This window comes from Schistocerca cancellata, chromosome 5 (genome assembly GCF_023864275.1).
Source record: "Schistocerca cancellata isolate TAMUIC-IGC-003103 chromosome 5, iqSchCanc2.1, whole genome shotgun sequence".
Classification (NCBI taxonomy): domain Eukaryota; kingdom Metazoa; phylum Arthropoda; class Insecta; order Orthoptera; family Acrididae; genus Schistocerca; species Schistocerca cancellata.
In genome coordinates, this window is record NC_064630.1 from 383,657,423 (window position 1) to 383,675,941 (window position 18,519).

At 39.7% G+C, this 18,519-nt stretch overlaps 1 protein-coding gene across 7 annotated transcripts in view; it reads right to left on the reverse strand.

The window, feature by feature from the left end:
* LOC126188968 (CCR4-NOT transcription complex subunit 1) overlaps positions 1 to 18,519 on the reverse strand; it is a 130,015-nt gene that overhangs the window by 54,285 nt on the left and 57,211 nt on the right. For all 7 annotated transcript variants that reach the window (XM_049930737.1, XM_049930738.1, XM_049930733.1 and 4 more), the window contains exons 22-26: positions 18,370 to 18,505; positions 15,623 to 15,834; positions 15,367 to 15,507; positions 15,108 to 15,263; positions 9,275 to 9,415 (exon numbers count right to left, since the gene is read on the reverse strand). In XM_049930737.1, coding sequence (XP_049786694.1) covers positions 9,275 to 9,415; positions 15,108 to 15,263; positions 15,367 to 15,507; positions 15,623 to 15,834; positions 18,370 to 18,505 — 786 coding nt within the window. The remainder of the gene's footprint in view (positions 1 to 9,274; positions 9,416 to 15,107; positions 15,264 to 15,366; positions 15,508 to 15,622; positions 15,835 to 18,369; positions 18,506 to 18,519) is intronic.

The following is an 18,519-nucleotide window of genomic DNA, read 5'->3' on the forward strand; positions in this document are numbered from 1 at the left end:
TTTGTTATGTAATTGGATGAGCATCTTACTTTGACCTAAAGGCTCTTAGTAATGACTAGGATATTTGACTTGAGATTGTTTCATCGCAGGGGCAAAGCCTCGATTATTATTTATTTATTGTTATCTGAAAGAATTATGAAATATAAAAGAAGATTATATTTTACATATTGTTTTAAGAAAAACATGACGTGGGTACAGATGATTCCAGAGTTTCATACTGAATTACCTCACTTGTCAACTGGACTTTTCTCCACAAAAAGTTCATAGGAGAACTTATGACAAATTTTTTTGCGGCCTGAAATAGAACGGATGTCAACTAGCGAATTGTAAGTGTCTGTGTCTTTTAATTGTGCCTGTCTGAAACTTTATGTGTATTCTTTATGGTTAAGTAGCAATCTGTCTTTTCCTACATTGCTGATATTCTTACCTGGAGTTTCCATTTTTAAATTATGATAAAATGGTAGAACAGAATTTAAATAGACACGAACAACGTCAATTGAAAGAACATAATTTAAAAGCAAGTGTCCCTAATTTTAAACAATGACGTGGTGCTAGTGAAAGCACAGTTAAAGAATCATGCATGTTTACCCCCTGTTATAAAGATCCATACAAAATTACTCAGATTCTACATCCGAAGGCTGTTTTCTTAGTAGACCTATCAAGTGGAAAGGAAAAAGCCTCTGTAATATAGACATGACCTAAAGACATGTTATAAGAACCACCACTTTATAACTACAGTAGCGCACAAATTAATTGTTACAAGCTCATATTGTACAAGGAATTTAAGTAGGTTAGTTATTGGCAATTTTATATCTCCAATTGTTCGACTCTTGGTGGGCTATTGTTGCCTTGACAATGAACAACGATTGTAGATCACCTCCAGTTCAATTGAGTGCTCGTATATGCAGCAACAGTGTGTGTTATTTCTGTGCTCTTGAGAAGAAAACTGTGTGTTAAAATGGACATTTCTTCTAAGAAATGGGCAAAAATAGTTGCTCTTCATGAACACTCATCAATGACTATAAGAGACATTGCCTCTGTTGTTGGTGTGGGAAAAATCTCGCATTTCAAGACTTATTAGGGCATGTATCGATACTACCTCATTGTCTCCATAGAGAAAAGGCAGATGATGAAAACTATGAACCACCTCTAGAACAGACAGAACTCTACTTAGAAACACTAGACTTCATCCTCACAAGACAAGTAAGGACTTTCAGAAAGATTTAATGGCTACTGGAGCTGAAATTGACCTTTCAACAGTATGGCGTAGGCTTCTGGATGGAGGACACAAGGCATGAAAGCCAACAGAGAAGCAGTTGTCAACTGTCATGAAGGAAAAACAGTTGGCACGGGCCAAAATGTATAAATCTTGGGCCTACAATGACTAGAAATGTGTAATTTCCAGTGATGAGTCACACAGTATTGTTCAAGGATACAGAGCAAGGACTATCAGGTGAATCACCCATGAGGCAGTGAGAACTAAGCATCTTTAACAGACTGTAAAATACGCTCCTGAAAATGTTTTGAGGTTTCTTCGCTGCAAGTTGTCCACGGGCACTAGATACAGCTGATGGTATGATGTATTCAATCAAATACATGGAAATACTGAAGTACAGGATTGTGCTGTTCCTACAGACCTCTGCAGATGTGGGGGGGGGGGGGGGGGGGGCGGCATTTTAACATGATCTGGCCCCGTGTCACTTCTAATGCAGTCAAGATGTTCACGGAAGAAAACAACATTAATGTACTTCAATGGCCTGATAATTCACTAGACCTAAATCCCATTGAGAATTTGTGGAATACTGTGGAAACATATCTTGGTAAAATGGATTGTTCAACAAAACAATGCATGTTAGCAAATGTGGTGAAAGTGTGGTTTCATGACAAATTTGAAACATTTGTTCTAACATGGTCGAATCTATGCCACAACGTGTTCCGAAGCTCATTAGTTATCAATACTCAATAAGCTACTACCTATATTATACACATAGTAATAAATTTGCACAATACTGTAAAATAGTTTTACATTAGTACGTTGCAAACAACAAATTAACAAAATTTAGCCAATAAATACACCGCAGAACATAGATGAGTTATTTTCCTTTTTTTTTTAGTGGAGCTGGAGGTTTGTTCGGTCACTTTTGATGGGGGGAAAGAGGGGTGGGGTAACGAGGAGGATATACCTTTAGCTACGAAGTGTAAACATGGTTGGCTAACATCTAGGTATGAGTGTTGCATCATACAGTAGGAAGATATACAAAGTTACATTGGTGTGTATGTACAGAAGAGTAAAATAACTTAAAAACCTTGAAATGCATGTATAAAAGGAGAAGGTAGATCAGGTAAATGCTATAAACAGGATATTGTACCCCAACCATATGTATGTAGAGGGTGGTGCAAAAAGAACACACGGATCTGACTTGCATAGTATCAGTGGTGGGAGTGGAATCGTTGGCTGAGGGACACATTTTGTAGGTGAGCGTTCAGTTTCAGTCACAATGGATCATGCACCATCGTATTTTTGCTGTTTAACATTTCTTCAAAAGTAATGACTGATCACAGTCCAACTGCTTTTCTGTACACACTTCAATGACCCGCAAAATGGTTAAATAACCAATCGTAACACAATATTGCATTGGGTTGCTTTTTTCGCACAACTGGGTCAGTCATGAAGCACACATCGCCCGGTCATTCTCGCAAGGTGCAAACACAGGAAAATGTCGATAGGGTAAGAACATCTGTTCTTCAAAGTCTTCGCTGCTCCACTTGGCATGCTCCAACTCTGGACTTATCTCTTCGCTCGCTGCTGCGCTTCCTGAAGAATGAGTTACGTTTTAATCATTACAAAATTGTGATCATGCAGAAGCTTCATGACCCTGATTACGGTGAACAGAGGCAGTTTTATGAGAGAATGCTTGATGTTCTTGCTGCTGCTGATGTGTTGATGATGAGCGATGAAGCACACTTTCACTTAGACAGTCACTTAAACAAACAAAACTGTCTCTATTGGGTAGAAGACAACCCACAAGAAATGCATCACAAACCACTGCACAGTGCAAAAGTCACAGTGTGATGTGGAGTGTCCTAAGTGGGTATCGATGGGCCTCATTTTTAAGAAGAAGGTGGTGTTAGTGTAAGAGTGAATGCTGCATGTTATACTGCAATGCTACACAATTTAGTGCAGCCACAACTGGACACTATAGGGATAAACATGGCAGACATGTGGTTCCAACAAGGTGGAGCCACAGTTCACATGGCTAATGATTCAATGGCAGAAGTTCGAGAAATGTTTCCCAAACACATGCTTTCTCATTTTGGCCATGTCCTCATGCTTGCCACATTTATCTGTTTATGACTTCTTCTTAGGGGGTTACTCAAAAAGTAAAGTGTAATGGAACAAATCTTATACACTTAATGACCTGAAAGTTGCAATAAAGCAAGAAACTACTGCTGTTTCACATGACGTGTCGACAAACATGATGGCAAACTTCGAAGAAAGACTTAATATGTATTCACAAAGAATGCCGCTATCTGCCTGACATATTTAAAACGTGAAAAATGTGACAATTCACAGATACATTACCAAATGCAGTGATGTGAGTACATTTTGCATGTTATCAAAACAGAGCCAATTATACTAGTTTGAAGTTGATGCATTCTTTATGTGCCGGTATGTAGGTATGTGTGGGTGATGGGATGGAAAGTACAGGTGGACATAGACGAAAAGGATGACCTATTATAGAGATGTTATCACTGTAGATAATTAAATGATTGTGTAGGGATAATCTTTCTGTGGAAGGAAGTGTATCTTGACAGCTACTATGTAAGTTGATATCTTTAGTTTTCAGGTTTCTTCAAAGCAGTAAAGTTTTCCTGCGTAAAGTCAAGAGCCGGCACGCCAGGTGGGAACGGTAGAGCAGAGAGAGCTTTGAGACATCAGCCAAGTGCACACAGGCCGAAGCCTCTGCAGGACGACAACCTGATGGCAGCACCCTCGACATGAAGAAGACATACATGCCGTGCCGCTTGACTGCAGCCCAGTTATAGACCAGAAGTTCTACAACTTCCACAGTGGCATCAAGATTAGGCACTTGTATAGCAGCGACTTAGGAACTGCATTACTTCTCTTGTATTATGAAGGGACCTCTTACTTGTCTGTCACCATTTGCTTGTGACACATCATTGTAAATTTTCAAAGTTAAGTATCGTCATTTAATTTTCTGAAATAAAACTCATTAATCCGATTTGCTTGAATTGTTGACTAGTGATCAGAGAAGCAGGTTTCTACGGCACCCCATATTTGACGACTAAGCAGGACACAAAGCTTACACAAGTTTGTTAATCTGTTCCAAATGCTAATTCAAAGGTGACATAATAAAGAGAAAGGTGTCAAAGTTAAGTATGCTACTTTCCAGGTTTGGAAAGACAGGAACCTGATTACAGAATGCTGAACAACAAATACTTGTTAACGGTTCAATACCACCTCTGGTTCAGTGGCAGTTTATGAATGCTGAATGTGTTTGACAAGGAAACTGGCCTCATAACAATGAATATGGTGTTCCCTGGAACAACTAAACAAGAAACTATACCAGTATAGCTCTGCACGTTTTAGTGTCTTAAATGGTCCTCCTAGAGGAATCTCTGTTCTCTCTTTACTTTTCATGCCTGAGGTGTATCACTCGTCAAGTGATTACCAAAAGTTTTATGACCATTGTTAGAAAAGCCTGAGTCCTGGAATAAATGTACATGAATAGATGAAATATGGGCGATTTGACTACATGGCTACTGGGCTGATGGTCCTGAGAATGAATGGTGTACGAAAGAAAAGCATGAAATACTATAAAAAACTGTAATGATCTATATGGGTAATAAATATTTGTTATCTGATGTCCCATATACGTAGTAAAAGAATGATTATCTGACAGATGTGTTAAGAAACTTGTCAAAGCAACAAAGGCAAATAATTGCCTACAATTACTAGCTTATAATTCATTGCTGAAGCCTCCAACATATTACTCCTGTAAGGCGAATAAAAACTTTTCAAACTTTTGAAGGGGCATTAAGCAGTCATTTCACCCAAACTCATCTGTGAATTGAGTAAGTAGAAACTTTGGTACAATTAAGGAAGTCCATTTGTCATACATATTGCAGTAATTTTTTTAGTGCAGACACATTTTTAGCCGAAAGTACTAATATACATATAAGGTGAAGTCAAATTTCACGCACCTGACAATGATTTAACAATTATTACGCAAATGTCTTATCCTACATGAAATTCTCTCTTCCATGTTGGATGTATGATATTATATATTACTCCCAACATTTCCACAACCATCTTTAGAATAGCACAAAACAATGTACTCTTACTGCCTGCCCACAACAACACCACCAATAACAAAAAGAAAAAAAAATATGGGGCCTAAAGATTTCTGACCAAGATTCCCTCTCCCGCACCGAAAGACAATTTACAAAACATAGAAGCATTATATGTCGCATAGGCAGTCCATATGGGATCCACATCAAGTGTCCCATCCGTGTCAACTTCATATGAAAGACTGTAATAATTTGTTCTTTCAGTTTTATGATCCTCCACAACAGAAATTTGATTTTATTAACATAAAACATCTTAACATGTTTTCACTGCAACTGGAAAGCATGCCTTCTAATTTTCACAACTCTTTCACCATTTATTACTTGTACTTTATTCACTTTTCTTTCTCCGTTACATGGATTCTCATTTTCAGCTACTTTTAGTAGTAAAAGTAACGTGGCTGTTCTTCAAATTTCTCTGTTATATTTATAACTATTTCACTAGTTACCCAATAAATCTTTTGTACATTCCGTTTCAGTACAAACACTATTTTTCCTAATTAACTTGACACTTTTTATTAGGATTACTAAGCACCTACAGATATATAACAAACATCACTGTAAAGAACATTTCATAGAAAGGTTGGCAATTTTCTGTCCAAGTCCATTGCTATTTGGAGAGGAACAAAAGTGACTGTATTGCATGTCTCAGTATTTGCCTTTATTTCTGGAACTTGTTGCCATGATGCCTGTAAGATATGTACAAAAGAGGCAGCAGCTGTCATGAAGTCTCCCTAAGATATAACTTTTCTAAATTTATCCAATAGGGTTTCTTGATAATGTCATGTCTCATCCAAGGATCTCCATTTCAAGTTCTCGAAATCCCCCAGTCACACTTTTCTTAGAACTACTGCACCCTGTTGATACTGCAAGGAGGAATCAAATGAAAACAAACTTAAAAAAAAAAAAAAACTGAACAAAAGTGGAACGCAAGTGTATCAATTTTCAACAGTCTATTCTCATGAGGAAAAAAATAAAATAAAAACTAAAATTTGGGTGTGTGTGCAGCCACTCGTGCACCACCTGTTGCAACTTTTCATCACTTCTTTGAGTGGTCCAAACTTAGGGTACTCACTCAGTGTGAGGTCAGATGAATATGGAATATGTGGCAAGAGTATCAAAGTGCAGGTCTTCGATGGTTGCAAGTGTTGCACTGGTAGTATGAGGACAAGCATTGCCATGTTGCAAAATCACACCTATAATGAGAAGCCCTCGTCACTTTGTTCTTATTACATACCAAAGCTGATTTTTTAAATATAGGAATATGTTGCACTGGTGTTGGGGTTTCCCCTAGTTGTGTAGTGTTCCAAGAGAACACCTCATTCATCCCAAAAGGGTGTCATCAAAATTTTCTCTGCAGATACCTACATCTGGAACATCTTGGGTTTTGGTGGTGCTTGTTCTCTTCGTTTTGGGTTGGTGGTAATGTACCAAGGTTTTGTCACTTGTAATGACTTTTCACGAAGAAGCCATCACCTTTTGCTACAAAGTGCCAAAAAAGTTCTTCACAGACATCAATGTGTCGCTCTTTCAGTTCTGGAGTAAATTGCCATTGCATCCATCTTGCAGACACTTCACGCAACTTAAGCATTTCATGAATGATGTGATGTGCTGAGCCATGACTAATGATAAGATCTACAGCTATTTCATCTACCATCACACGATGATTCTCCATCACTATGGCTTCAATGGTCACGATAGACTCTGGTGTCACAATGAAATGTGCTTGACCTGGATGCTGAGCATCTTGTCACAAAAGTGACACCCATTTCTGAAATTCCTACTCCACCTATACACTTTGCAGTGACAAGCATCATCACACTGGACCTTCATTCGCTTATGGATTTCAACAGGTTTCATATCTTCACTGTTCAGAAAACAGTATGACAGAACGCTATTCATCCTTGTTGCAGGTGGGCGGCCACGTAAATGCTGCTGCTTGGAGGACATACCTTACATCAATGGTAGCAGTACTGCCAACTTACAGCACAATGGCATGAAATGTCTATATTTAATAACATTTTCAAAGTTTCCATCTGACTCACCAAGTAGCAGCATCTCTAAATTCACTTGGTCTGTTGCCATGTATATTTGATAAGGACTCCAAAAACTGTAGAGTACTCTACAATAAGTGGAATTAAATTTTACGCTTTTCCCTTTACAAGTGCATTATTCTTTTCCGGGATTCTATAAAGCTTTTAAGTTTTCCGTTTGTCTTCTCTACGTCTGATTTCATAGATACCTTTCCATACCAAATCACTTTGTAGTGCTTATTATCCCTAAATATTTAAACATATTCTGCACTACACAGAAGTTTTTTGCCCCTATGTGACTAAACAGCAAACACCAGTAAGCCCAACACCCAACTCAATACAACATATACGATAGCCTAAGAAACAAAAATTTATTGTTTTCAATATCTAGGCCATCTCTCTCCAGCTGAATGTAGACTCTCACATCAAACCAGCTAATAGAACCTGCACAAACCATGGAGTATTCAAGGACTTTCTTTTCAAATGGAAAAATAAATAACAAACTCATTGCACAATTGTGGCAAGATACCGCATAGCATCCACCACATCATGCAGTAGTGTACAATACCATACCAAGCAATGTAAAGGACTTCCTGACACTGTCCGCCCAATGCTGTTGACGGGTTTGAAAACTTACGATGCTAAATTAAAGTGTTTTTCCATTAAACTAGCTCATATACGAAGGTCATTCAATAAGTAATGCAGTCATGTTTTTTTTCTGAAAGTAGACTGGTTTTATTCAGGATACCAATACAATATACTACTACTCACTCTTTTGGCTACAAAACCCTATTTCTCAACATAATTTCCATTCAATATGACTGCCTCAAACACCACCTTACTGGGAATGCCCCTATGGCCACACAGTACCACTGTACTGGTTGATGTTGGATCCAATGCCTTTCTGCATTAGTAACTTCTCGATCATCCACGTACTGCTTCCCGCGGAGTGCACTCTTCATTACACAAAACAGGTGCAAGTCTGAAGGTGCGAGATTTGGGCTGTACAGTGGATGAGCCAGAGCAGTCCAATGAGGTTTTGTGAGCTCCTCTCAAGTGCACACATTTGTGTGAGGCATTATGTTGTCATGGAGAAAGAGAACTTCAGTTGTATTTTTGTGGGAATGAACACGTGAAGTAGTTTCTTCAATTTCCTGAGGGTAAATGCACCTGGCCAACACACAGGAGGATGGACAGGTTTGCGAACCTTGTTGTGATGATGACAGGTGCCTCACAACTCATTCAGCTTTTATTCACTGCCAGGTCTCTGTAGACATTCTGCAAATGCCTATGAATATTTGCAACACTATGGTTTTCTGACAAAAGAAACTCAAAGGCAGCTCTCTGGAGCACACCTCCATCACAGATGCCATTTTAAAGGCTATGTATACTGCCACGACTTATCTGAGCTTCATGAAACTATACGGACTGAAGTAGGAATAATCCACAATGTACCAAGACAAATTTCACATTTTTTCAGCCGAAATCAGATGAGGAGAAAAATGTTGCATTACTTATTGAATGCACCTCATGAGAAGATATTGGCACTCCTGTTTTATCTATTTTCCATTAGTACAATTGCTTCGTACCTGTAACAATGTATTAGCAATATCAAGTATTCCACCATACACTAAACAAACCAATAACTGAAATGATGTAATGGACTCTTGGAAACTCAGTAGCCTTATTTTCTTGTTATGCTCATCAACACAGTCTTTCATCAATATTTCTAAAGAACACAAGAGACTGTGATATTTGAAATCACAAGCATTTATAGCTTTATAATTTATAAGCAATCTACACACACACACACACACACACACACACACACACACAATCTACTGTATTAATTTCCAGTCAAACAAACTCACGTTTAGTAATCTTTTGTCGATTTCTGGAACAGCCTTTTCAATAGCTGTTTTCTGTATAAATGCACATGCTAATTCCATATTATCTTGAGCTGCAACTTGAGCTGCCTGTTCAATCATTTCCTTCTGCTGAGGTGTAGCACCCTGACAAAAATAAAAGGATACATAGTTAGGTCAGTCCAGTTTGTGCAACTGACAAAAACATTCCTTCTATCAATATAAATTAACATTAATAAAATGCTTAAGGTATTTGGCATGCAATACTGACAGTTTATGTGCTTTGAAAGTGTTCCACAATCTGTAAAATGAGACAGCAGAACTTTCATTATTACCTTACTAAACAGACACAATTTTATGCAGAAACTGCTCTCTCTAAACCAAAAGTGCAACTTCATTCTTAAAATGTCGGCCATTGTGATCTAGCGGTAAAGTGCCAAGGACACAAGATCAAATCCCAGTCAGACCAAGGAATATTTCAGTCCACCTTTACCCTCAATGGTGTGGAGATTTGCTAGGGACGATACACAGTTTGGGTTCCATGTTAAACATTAGCTCTTCTTCCTCCAGGAGGATTACTGGAGTAGGTAGGGGTACCTAAGTTACCAAAGTGGCCATGCTGTTGAGCCACTTGGAATTATCATTATTAAAACATTTTTGTTTTCAAAAAAATTGCACCAAGTTTCAAAAAGATGCTTCTGGAAGAAAGGCATTTTACAGTACATTCTCTGTTTCTGTGTGCAATATGTACTTATCGTTTGTCTGAAGGTACAGTGGATAAATGTCAGACTATAAATGAAATGGTTTCAGGCTCTGACAAACAAGATTTTTTTTGACATGTGGATAACTTCTGGCCAAGAAAAAATGAAATATAAAATATATCAATGATGAAAAATGTTTTGCAAATACTGCAACATCATTAAAAGTGGACCATTAGTGTGCACTGCAACATTTTATCACAGGCACTAGTAATTGAAGGTTTTCTGAACAGACCATCCCAGTATTTGATGTTTGTCTACCGTTCTATCACATGTGGTGACCATTTCCCCAGTTGCAATATAATATTGTACAGCAACAGTCAAAAGTTTTCAATCACCTATCACCACTATCAATTTGTGATTGAAACAGGGATTTTGTTTTGGATTTCTATCATATCCCCATTATAATAATAAATCAAATATAAACATGTAAAGACTAAGTGCCTATGTTATGTATCTGATTAGTTGTTAGCATAGAGGGTTGCTGATCAGTACATGAAACAGCACTGATGGCCCTTTACCTAAGACTGTTAATTCAAATTACCCTCATCCCTTCAGCTGTCTGTGTAGCAATCAGTTCACATTATATCATTATATCTAGTGGTGTGTTATATACATATATAAGAGAGGATATATTGAAGAGCAAGTTCCCATCTCCGGAGTTCTGATAGGTTGGTGTCAGTGGGAAGTATCCAGAAAACCCAGACGGTGTAACACTGTGCCAAGATGTGCTGGCCGTGCACCAAGGCATGTTTAGCCACAGGGTGATCCTCATTACCAACAAACAGTCTGCCTGTGTCCGTTCATGCGAATGGACAGTTTGTTGCTGGTCATTCCCACATAGAAGGCTTCACAGTGTAAGCAGGTCAGTTGGTAAATCACGTGGGTGCTTTCACACGTGGCTCTGCCTTTGATCGTGTACACCTTCTGGGTTACAGGACTGGAGTAGGTGGTGGTGGGAGGGTGCATGGGACAGGTTTTACACTGGGGGCAGTTACAAGGGTAGAAGCAAGAGGGTAGGGAAGGTGGTTTGGGGATTTCATAGGGATGAACCAAGAGGTTCCAAAGGTTAGGTGGAAAGCGGAAAGACACTCTTGGTGGAGTAGGGAGGATTTCATGAAGGATGGATCTCATTTCAAGGCAGGATTTGAGGAAGTTTTATCCCTGCTGGAGAGCCACATTCAGTGTCTGATCCAGTCCCGGAAAGTATCCTGTCACAAGTGGGGCACTTTTGGGGTTCTTCTGTGGGAGGTTGTGGGTTTGAGGGGATGAGGAAGTGGCGCTGGTTATTTGCTTTTGTACCAGGCCGGGAGGGTAGTTGCAGAATGCGAAAGCTGTTTTCAGTTTGTTGGTGTAATGGTTCTGGGATTCGGGATTGGAGCAGATTCGTTTGCCACGAAGACCTAAGCTGTAGGGAAGGGACCGTTTGATATGGAATGGGTGGCAGCTGTCATAATGGGAGGTACTGTTGCTTGTTGGTGGGTTTGATGTGGACAGATGTGTGAAGCTGGCCATTGGACAGATGGGGGTCAACGTTGAGGAAAGTGGCATGGGATCTGGAGTAGGACCAGGTGAATCTGATGGAACCAAAGGAGATGAGGTTGGAGAGGAAATTCTGGAGTTCTTCACTGTCAGTCCAGATCATGAAGATGTCATCAATAAATATGTACCAAACTTTGGGTTGGCAGGGCTGGGTAACCAAGAAGGCTTCCTCTAAGTGACCCATAAATAGATTGACATACGAGGGGGCCATCCTGGTACCCATGGCTGTTCCCTTTAATTGTTGGTATGTCTGACCTTCAAAAGTGAAGAAGTTGTGAGTTAGGATGAAGCTAAGGTAACGAGGTAAGAGGTTTTAGGTAGGGTGGCAGGTGATCGGCGTGAAAGGAAGTGCTCTATCGCAGCGAGGCCCTGGATGTGCGGGATATTTGTGTATAGGGAAGTGGCATCAATGGTTACAAGGATGGTTTCCGGGGGTAACAGACTGGGTAAGGATTCCAGGCCTTCGAGAAAGTGGTTGGTGTCTTTGATGAAGGATGGGAGACTGCATGTAATGGGTTGGTGTTGATCTACGTAGGCAGAGATACGTTCTGTGGGGGCTTGGTAACCAGCTACAATGGGACGGCCGGGATGTTTGGGTTAGGAAGTAGGTAGAAGGTAGGGGTGCAGGGTGTCGGTGGGGTCAGGAGGTTGATGGAGTCAGGTGAAAGGTTTTGTAGAGGGCCTAAGGTTCTGAGGATTCCTTGAAGCTCCACCTGGACATCAGGAATGAGATTGCCTTGGCAAACTTTGTATGTAGTGTTGCCTGAAAGCTGACACAGTCCCTCAACCACATACTCCCGACGATCAAGTACCACGGTCGTGGAACCCTTGTCAGCTGGAAGAATGACGATGGATCGGTCAGCTTTCAGATCACGTATAGCCTGGGCTTCGGCTGTGGTGATATTGGGAGTAGGATTAAGGTTTTTCAAGAAAGATTGAGAGGCAAGGCTGGAAGTGAGAAATTCCTGGAAGGTTTGGAGAGGGTGATTTTGAAGAAGAGGAAGGTGGGTCCCGCCATGATGGAGGACAGAACTGTTCCAGGCAAGGTTCAATTTGGATAGTGTCTTGGGGAGTTGGATAATTGGGAGTAGGATATGTATAAAAAAAGCACTGGCAGGTCGATAGACACACAAACATACACACAAAATTCTAGCTTTCGCAACCTACGGTTGCCTCGTCAGGAAAGAGGGAAGGAGAGAGAAAGACGAAAGGATTTGGGTTTTAAGGGAGAGGGTAAGGAGTCATTCCAATCCCGGGAGCGGAAAGACTTACCTTAGGGGGAAAAAAGGACGGGTATACACTCGCACACACACAGTGTATACCTGTCCTTTTTTCCCCCTAAGGTAAGTCTTTCCGCTCCCGGGATTGGAATGACTCCTTACCCTCTCCCTTAAAACCCAAATCCTTTTGTCTTTCCCTCTCCTTCCCTCTTTCCTGATGAGGCAACCGTTGCAGGTTCATACTATGTTAAGTCCTAATGGGATGAAAGCAGGTGATTGGAATTTAAAAATGTGCTATAACTATTGATCTGTATGATCAGAAAGGCTGTCCCCAGAGGACAATAGCAACAAAAATTGGTGGGCCACAATCTACAGTGGTGTTCACATTGCAGCTGTTCAAGCAAACTAGTGGCAATGCAAGTGTTTCGCAATCACACAAGAAAGGTAAGCTCATATACGTACAGAGTAAATTCAAAACGACTCATACAGCACCTGCAATTTGCAAGGAAGTAAACAGTACTGTGAGCCTCTCCAATCTCAGTTCAACAGTGCAACACTGTCTGTGTAAACAAAATTTAAAAGGGAGCATAGCAGCCGAAAACTTTTATTCAAAAACAAAATAAGGTGAAAAAGACTGCACAGGGCACAGCAACATGAAAACTGGAGCATGTGACAATGGTCCAAGGTGTTGTTCAGGGACAAATTTAAGTTTCAAATATTTGGAAGCCGCTGTCGTCAATTGTTTGTTCATCGAGTTCATGGAGAACATAAGAAGTGTCAGTATGTGATGCCAATGGTGAAGCATAGTGGAGGGTAGGTAATGGTACAGAGATGTTTTGTGGGTGATACGCACTGTGATCTAGTGAGAATTAATGAAACATTAAAGAAGGAAGGATATACAGGATACTGATCAACAATGCCGTTCCATGTGGTACAAGACACAGTGGTGTGGGTTTATGCTGCAACAGGGACACTGAACATGCTTCTAAATCATACAGTGGATATGTCAATAGAAATCTGCAAAATCACTACAAAATCTCATCTCCAGAATACTGGGAGTTTGTGCAGCTGTTATGAGAGCAAATGGTGGGTGCTTTGAAGGGGCTAAATTCTGAATGGTAGTGTATTGCACTTAATGACAGAGACAGAATATTTATTTTGTTGCTTATATTTAGTTTGTATGATGTCTCTGTACACTGGAATAATATTTATAGTATTTATCATACATAATAAACTTTTGACTGGTAGTTTATCAAAATTGGTCAACACTTTCCCAAGGAATTCACTGCAACTAGTTTCCCATCTGATGCTTCACATCAATGGTATGTTTATTATTGTAGGACTGTTGGTGTTTCTCAGGTGCAATCATTCTACCCACAAGAGTGTTAGCTAGCAGATGCACAAATAGAGTGTGAAGTAGCAGTCGACAAACAGAAATGAAGATTACGTTGTTGACAAAAATGGACTGATGTTCTAGTAATTACACATGGTTATGATAATTACACCTATACATATATAGTTCAGTGCTGTAGCAATACGCAACAACCTAGAATGACATCACACATACATGCAACCAATTTGAATGTAGTAGTAATACTTGGCTGATTTTTATACTTCTGATTTGTGATTGTATTTGTCTCAAAATTTCACTGATAAAGATAACCAAATTTTGAAAATATGATTTAATTGGATAGATAAAAAAATCTACTCACCAAGTAGCAGCAGGACAAAGAAAAAAAAATTATGGAAATGTGCAAGCTTTTGGTGCCAAAGGCTCCTCCTCCTAGCAAAAAGTTTGAAGCGGGAAGACAGTGGGATGAAGGAAAACGACTGGCAAGGTTCAGGAAATAGGGAGTTATAGAAAAGCCACCCAGAACCTCAGGTAAACGGAAAATTATTGGACAGGATGAAAAAGAAAAAACTGGAACTACCTACTACAGAATGAAACTCTGGATTAGAATTGCTTGAGACACACAGCTACATAATTGTCTGATATAAGTGAATTAATAACTAACTTAGAAGTCGGTCCAGACACTGCAGGACTTTCAAGGGATGGCACATTGAAAGAAGTAGGATATTTTGTCCGATCTGAAAGTAAATTCATTCAACCAATGAGGAAGTGACAATTTTTATATACTTCTTCCTTAACATGAATATACTGTAATTTCGCACGAAGTATTCCAGGACCAACTGAGAACTGAATCTTACACTTTCAGCATTACTGGCATAACATTCAACCAACTGAGTCTTAAAAGTATCACAGCGTGTGAGGAGGAGGAAGCGATTGTCACACAATGAAAAATACTTAAAATTACACACCGTTAAAACAGAAACAAATGCTGTCTTCAGATTTGTGCTTATTGAGACCAGCAACTGATCTCTACAGGTTATCATGGCCATTCCTGCTGTCAAGTTTCGCACCATATGGTGGGCTGCAGCACGCATTCGAGATTCGTCTGGATCCAAGGCAAAGTCCTAAAAAAAAAAAAAAATACCAATTAATACAAGTATCATAACATATTGAATACATATACATAAAGTACATAGGCATTTCTAATGTCACGCTCTCCTGTTGTACCTTTTTGATTATCTGTTCACAGGTGGTAAGAGCTATTTTGATGGACCGGTCAACGACTGGATGAATCCACTCTTGAATTGCACGTTCGACAGCTGGTCGTACAAACTGTTTCAGCTGCGGATGAGTTTGGAACAGTGCAAGCTGGGAAAAATAAATAAATAAAAATAATATAAAATAAAAATTTAAGAAAATAAAATTTGAGAACAAATCAACTGGTAATTTTTGTTTATTGGCATAAACTGGAGCACATATTTACCTGGGAATTGATTGTTATATGAGGAGCCAAACTGTTCACTGTACTTATACAGATGTCCATATAACCAAAACGAGGTTCTGGTGGTCCTGTTGGAAGACTTGAAGTAGGTGTCGTGTTGGTGGGAGCAACAGAAGTTGGCGGTGTTGCAGCAGATGATATTGTTATTTGTGCCATTTCCTCCACAGGTGCTGCAGAAGGAGCTGTACTGGTAGCTAAAGAACGTTTGATTTTTAGAGCCGGGCAACATTGTTTTCAAAATTATGCAAATTAAAGAGAGAAGAGAGATTTGCCAACTATAAAATAAAGAACTTTCTTGTTTTTGGGTAACAAACACAATAAAAATTTCTAAAACTCATCCATTGATTTCTTAATTTTTTTTTGACATTTGAATATTTTTTACTACAGTAGCTTTTGTTAAGATCCATTCTGTGGTACATGCCTTCTAAAACATTACCTTCTGTCGTCAATTCATGTTTTGCAATAAAGAAATTGACAATCAGAAAAGAATCTGAACTGGAAAGTATAGCTGAAACAGACTGTTGATTTCAACGACAAAGACATAAAAATCATACTAAAACACAACACTGGAGCTATTCTATACTCAGGTGGAAAGTATTTCTAATGCAGAAACACTTGCAATGGGCGTAATTTTTGGAGAACTCCCAAACACATCATGCCAACTACTTAAAACAACTAATAATAGTAACAGTAATCTTAAAATAATCTATGTTCCAACAAAATAACTTCATTCAGGAACAAAACATAAATTATGAAGCATAAAAATGTTTTCTCTCTCCAGTGAGTTAAAAGTGTACTGATAAAATAAGAGGAAGTTTAAAAGAAATAATACGTGCATTCATGTGTGACTTTTGCCATCATACTGATATGTACCTGATTTTATCAATATTTTTTATTAAAGCAGAATATACTGGGTGATCAAAAAGTCAGTATAAATTTGACAACTTAATAAACCACGGAATAACGTAGATAGAGAGGTAAAAATTGACACACATTCTTGGAATGACATGGGGGCTCAATTAGAAGGGGGAGGGGGACAACGAAGTTCACAAAATGTCCAACAGATGGTGCTGGACAGCAAAACATCAGTGATTGCGCATGACAACTGTGTATAAAAGGAGCTGTAATGAGAGAGAGAATCAGATGCGCCAGCAGTCGCAGCATGTTGACATTACCTGAAAAGGCACTTTTAGTGAAGCTGTATTACCAGAATGGGGAATGAGCTAGTTCAACATTACGATCCTATTGCCATAGGAAGGGGATTTGAATGGGTAAAGATCCGTTGACAAATGCAGCTGTGGTGAGAATGATTTTGAAGCTTGAAGCCACGGGTTGTTTAGAAAACAGACCCCGTAGTGGCCGACCGAGCACAAGGCGTAATGCTGCTGAGACAGTTCAGTTCAGGAAGAAATGGAGACTGTAGTGGGTTCGTCTATGCACAGGGAAGTCAGCACTCGTGCAGTCGCACGTCACACCAGTCTTCCATACACTACTGTTTGGTTGGCACTGAGGCGTACCCTCTGATGCTATCCATCAAAATCCGTCCGCATCATGAACTGTTACCTGATGATTTAGTGAAGTGGAAGGCATTTGCGGTGTGGGCGGTTCAAAAGATGGCGGAAGATGACAATTGGTTGAGTAACGTGTTGTGGACCGATGAAGCTCATTTCATTCTCCGAAGGTCTGTCAACGTCAACAACTGCAGAGTTTGGGCTACCGAAAATCCTAGAACTGTCGTGGAAACTCCATTGCACGACGAGAAAGTCATGGTATGGGTTGGATTTACCACATCTACCGTTATCGGGCCTTTTTTCTACGAGGAAATGCGTGATTCTGGTTTTGTAACTGCTACCGCGACGGGTGAGAGGTATGCCGATGTGTGACAGAATCACGTCATCCCCAGCCTGGCTGATTAACACCTGCTGGAATGTACAATGTTTATGCAGGATGGCACTCCACCCCATATTGCTAGACGCGTGAAAGATCTCTTGCACGCGTCGTTTGGTGATGATCGTGTGCTCAGCTGCCACTTTCGTCATGCTGGGCCTCCCAGGTCCCCAGACCTCAGTCCGTGCAGTTATTGGCTTTGGGGTTACCTGAAGTCGCAAATGTATCGTGATCGACCGACATCTCTAGGGATGCTTAAAGACAACATTCAACGCCAATGCCTCACCATAACTCTGGACATGCTTTACAGTGCTGTTTACAACATTATTCCTTGACTACAGCTATTGTCGAGGAATGATGGTGGACATATTGAGCATCTTCTGTAAAGATCATCATCTTTGCTTTGTCTTACTTCGTTATGCTAATTATTGCTATTTTGTTCAGATGAAGCGCCATCTGTCGGACATTTTTGAACTTTTGTATCTTTTTGGTTCTAATAAACCCCTATGTCATTCCAAGCATGTGTGTCAATTTGTACCTATCTATCTACATTATTCCATGATTTATTCAGTTTTCAAATTTATACCGACTTTTTGATCACCTGGTATATAAGCTCCCATACTCCATTACATAATAAGCATTATCTCTGCACTTTCCAATTAATTTTTTGAAGTGATCCTCATAAATCTTGCAAATGTTTTCATTCTGTTATACTGAGTACTGAGAACCTGGTTTCGGTGAGCAGATTTACAGAAGTGGTGGTGGTGGTGGTGGTGGTGGTGGTGGTGGTGGAGCAGGAGGAGGAGGATGAAATTCTGCCAAGCCACAAGCTGCGGTATTACCTGGTTGACTCTGTGCTGGTGACTGCGACATGGTTGGCTGTACAATAGCTTCTTGCTTTTTACTTGGATGAGAGAGCTGATATTCCAAATTCCGTAATTTCTCTTGATCCTTCAAATATAAAGAGGGCTTCAATTCCTGCAAAATAGATA